General features: G+C 35.8%; 1 protein-coding gene across 1 annotated transcript; it reads right to left on the bottom strand.

Annotated features, from left to right (window-relative positions):
- Nucleotides 1-652: 652 nt before the first annotated feature.
- On the bottom strand, nt 653-1,350 carry LOC132038276 (probable protein phosphatase 2C 80). The gene is made up of 2 exons (XM_059428964.1): nt 1,111-1,350; nt 653-994 (listed from the first exon to the last, which is right to left on the bottom strand). Exons 1-2 carry the CDS (start codon nt 1,348-1,350, stop codon nt 653-655), a joined length of 582 nt encoding a protein of 193 aa, XP_059284947.1.
- Nucleotides 1,351-4,360: the final 3,010 nt, after the last annotated feature.

The following is a 4,360-nucleotide window of genomic DNA, read 5'->3' as shown; positions in this document are numbered from 1 at the left end:
TGTCCGCTTTGGGCCAAGCCCTCGCACGGTTTTTTAAAGAGCCCTCACATCATTAAGAGTATTTACAGTCACCGAAGCCCAAAGGCTGCGTATGCGCCTTCAAAGCTACGGGTAAAGGTTGTAAACCGGCCCACAGACGGGCAAAGCCACTAAGCCGGGCCCCACGCCACACTCCGCCATCTTCGTACTTGTCCCGCCAAACCATTGGCTCGCTACCGGTTGTTGGGCTAAACGGTCCCGAAGATAGTATTAACATGACGTGATATTGTCCGCTTTGGGCCAAGTCCGCACGATTTTTCCCAAAAGGTCTCACATGAGTATCCAACTCCTTATAAATAGCTTCTTTTTTCTTTTCAGCTACCAATGCTTTTGTTCGCACACCCAACAATTTTTTCATGAGATTTACCTTATAAGTGATCTGATTATATAAATATTTTTATACACCGTGCATGAAATTTAAACTCATAAAGAAAATAAAGGGGAAAGAAGAAGACTATTAACATTATCAATACCAAAAATTATACTGTAGTAAGAAAGTCCATTCAAACTCATCCGTTTGCGAATTTGATCAGGCATATTTTACATCATACGTTCATAAAAGAATGAAAGAATATGTTTTTACAGCTAATTAATCCTAAACCCTTAAATCGAACTATAGAGGCAAAATATGGGCAACTATCACTGTGATGTCATCAGGCTTGCCACCAACATGATGTTTTCCAACTTTGGAACACTCTCTAGCAAAAGGTGTATAATTCTTCTTACTTTGTGAACTCCGCAGTGCATATTCTGCAATCTTCTGTGCTAACATCTTCGAAAATGTTCCCAGTTCGCGCAAATCCACTAGCCCCTTGCGTACTAATTTCTCCAACTCAAAGTCATGAACGTTATCGAACAATCCATCTGATCCCACCACTATCACATCCCATGTTTTTACTGGAACCTTAATTTCTTGTGCCACACTTGGATCATCACATGTATAACCATTCCCTAACTGAAAGGGACAATTGAATCTTTTTTGCTGAATTTCTGATTTGTATACTATTACCCCGTCTCTTATAACAACAAACCCGCTATCTCCAGCGTTGACTGCGTGTGCCAATATCACACGTTAAAGTCAAAATACATGCTGTCAGTGATGAACCTTGAGATTTCGTATTTAAATAAGGCTTCATTGAGAACTTTCATCGGGTGAATTTTATTCCCTTGCTGTTTCTGCTTATGAATCGATAATTCAGCGTTTTTAACCAACTGTCTCGAATATTCTCCAGAATTGATACCATTTTTTGCCCAGCCACCAACACCATCGGCTACACCTATGGTTTCTTGCTCTATGCAAATAAAATGCATCTTCCCCTAGAGGGGCTTTGTTATATTTTGGTATGTAAAATGCGCCAGCCGCCATCCTCGTGCTTAAATTCCCATTAATAGAACTCAAAACGTTAATACTCTTATTGTAGAAAGTTTAGACACTCGACGTCTATATCCATCTCATCTATAATATCTATCTCGTCTATAGCCATTTATGGAACTATTAGAGAAGTGACACTTTATGAAATACTAAAGTACTATAACACCTAGTATATGAACTGCAACCTAAAGCAATTTTGAATTCCTTTTACCACAATAACATAATCTTGACATATTTGTTTATGTCATGGAATTTCACCGGTTCATATGTAACCAAAAACAAGAAGAGCAAAATCTTTTACCTATTTTTGCATAACACCTTGAGACAGTACTAGGTATATTATAAAATAAGTTAATTGCTTTACATGGACGCAACCTACTTCTACAATATTTTGTATATGTTTACGGTTAGGGAATTTTAATCCTCTTCAGGTTAGGAAATATATATTGACGTTATTTCTTTAAGGAGAATTTATGCTTTTAATCCCCGAAATATTGACAAATTTCATGATTCGTCCTTATATAACAATAACAATGTCGCAACCTAAAATTAAAAAAGAATCAATTGCATTCCCGCTAAATGGTTTGACTTTTCATAGTGGATGAGAATTATTTTCTCTTTAACTTCTGCTTAAAAAAATCAAATTCTCAACCAGCTTTGAATAGTAGTATATTTTTCCACTCTTATCCTAAGCAATGTCTATATTGTCCTTGAATTGCTAAACCCCTTCTATTTAATAATTTTTGTATAATATTTGTGATAAATTTTTATTTTTTTCCACAGTGGTGTTTACACAGTTCTCATGTCTAATGAATGAAAACTCAAATGATGAAAAACACATTAGCAGGAGATCATGTGTTTATTATATTCTTTGGTTCTTTTATGATCACATGATGTAAGATATGCCTTATCAAATTCATTAATATATGAGTTTGAATGAACTTTCTTCTAACCTTTGCTATTGATGTTCATAATCTTCTTATGTCCCCTTTCTTTTCTTTATAAGTTCAAATTTCGTGCGCGATATATAAAATATTTATATAATCGGACTACTTATAAGGTAAATCTATGATAAAACATTAGTAATAATTGGTTACCTATCAAGCTTATCCAACTAGGATTTGCGGATGACCTACTATTGTTCTGTAGAGGTGATGTTTCTTCTGTCCAGATGGTCTTCACAAAGTTTAAAGAGTTTTCCAATGCTTCTGGTCTTATTGCTAATCTTTCTAAAAGCTCTATTTATTGTTCTGGTGTATCTGAGCAAATCCAACAGGAAATCCAAGATGTCCTAGGTTTCAGTAGAGGGTCATTGCCTTTTAGGTATCTTGGGGTGCCCCTAAGCTCAAAAGTGTCCATAGTTCAGTGTCAACCACTTGTAGACAAAATTCTAGCTAGAATCAAATCTTAGACTACTAGATTCTTATCATATGCAAGGAGGGCTCAACTCATAAAATCTGTCCTATTCTCTGTCCAAGTGTTTTGGGCATGCAGGTATTTATATTACCAAAAACTGTGATAAAATTAATAGAAGCTACATGTAGAACTTTCCTGTGGAACATAAGAAGGCACTATTGTCTTGGGAAAAGATTTGCTATCCTAATTCAGCTGGTGGCCTAAACATTCTTGATATCAGTACGTGGAATAAAGCAGCAATCAGTAAGCTTTTGTGGAATGTCTGTGCCAAGAAAGATAAACTGTGGGTTAAATGGCTTCATGCTTAATATAGAAGAAGGCAGAATATGCTGGAGGAAGTGCCAAAACAGGCATCTTGGATAATACAGAAGGTTTTAAAGAGCATCAAACACTTCCACAAAGCTGGGTACACAACGGCAGAATATGACAAGTTTCTCAACAAAAACATTGTATCTCAGCTTAGGGGAACCTATGATAGAGTGACTTGGAGGAAGCTTGTATGTAACAATTTGGGGCTACCTAGGTGGGTGGTCATTCTACAACTAGCCCTACATAGAAGATTAACTACCAGGGGATAGGCTATTCAAATGGGGCATCACCACAAACACAATATGCCCTTTGTGTGGGGTGAAGGATGAAAGCATTGACCATTTATTGTTTGAGTGTGATGAGTCTACTTATGTATGGGGGGAAGCTGCTTCAATGGAAACACATATACAGAAGCCCAATGCAATGGAGTGATGAGATCAAACAGTAGGCCAAGGGTAGAAGCCTAAGAGCACAAGTATACAGAATGGTTCTTGCAGGTGTTGTATACCATCTGTAGGCAGAGAGGAATCAAGAGTATTTCAGCAAAAGAGGCAACCTGCAAACTTATCGATTAAAGCTGTCATTCAGGAGGTGCATTTCAAGGCTAGAGGCTGTCCAAAAGTTGCAAAATGGCTTGAGCAATTCAATTGTTATCCAATGTAAAACTGTAGCTTCATTTGATGTGTTCCTAAGATAGAAGGGGTAGTTGCTTCCTGCTAATTGGGGTTGTGTCCATTAGCAGTTTTTTTTGTACTTAAACGTTTACTTTGGTATAAGAATAAAAATTTATTTTACAAAAAAAATGGTTACCTAGTAATTCAGCTACATCAAATTGTGTTTCTTCTCTAAAATATCTGACTCATGCATTTAAATACGATATAGTATAATTTTTATCACGAAAAGTGAATATTTAATAATGGATTTTGTGTCGTAGCTAGTAATTTCATAGTTAAATATAACATTTGTTGTAGTGCTCCCTCAAGTAAGTCTGACTTTGCAATTTAAGACATTGTTTAAAGGTAGCCACATAAGAAAACAAAGAGCAATTAAATTAATAGAGACATATAGCATTAAATAAAATGAATTGTAGAAAAAAGAAAACTATGTAAAATACGTTGAAAGTAAAATAACTTTGTTCAAAACGGAGAGTCAATATATTAGCATTCAAAATCTGTGGGTTGTTATGGAAGTTTTTAAGTTTGTCATTTTTTTTTTTTCACAATT

Source organism: Lycium ferocissimum, chromosome 11 (genome assembly GCF_029784015.1).
Source record: "Lycium ferocissimum isolate CSIRO_LF1 chromosome 11, AGI_CSIRO_Lferr_CH_V1, whole genome shotgun sequence".
NCBI classification, from domain to species: domain Eukaryota; kingdom Viridiplantae; phylum Streptophyta; class Magnoliopsida; order Solanales; family Solanaceae; genus Lycium; species Lycium ferocissimum.
The sequence above is the reverse complement of the archived record's forward strand: the minus strand, read 5'-3'. Positions and strand labels throughout refer to the sequence as shown.

Excerpts from the sequence above, each read along its gene's own strand:
- LOC132038276 (XM_059428964.1), bottom strand. The coding sequence starts at position 1,350 with ATGCATTTTATTTGCATAGAGCAAGAAACCATAGGTGTAGCCGATGGT. Across the intron at positions 995-1,110 it reads GCATGTATTTTGACTTTAAC|TTAGGGAATGGTTATACATG; the intron begins GTGTGATATTGG and ends TGTCCCTTTCAG.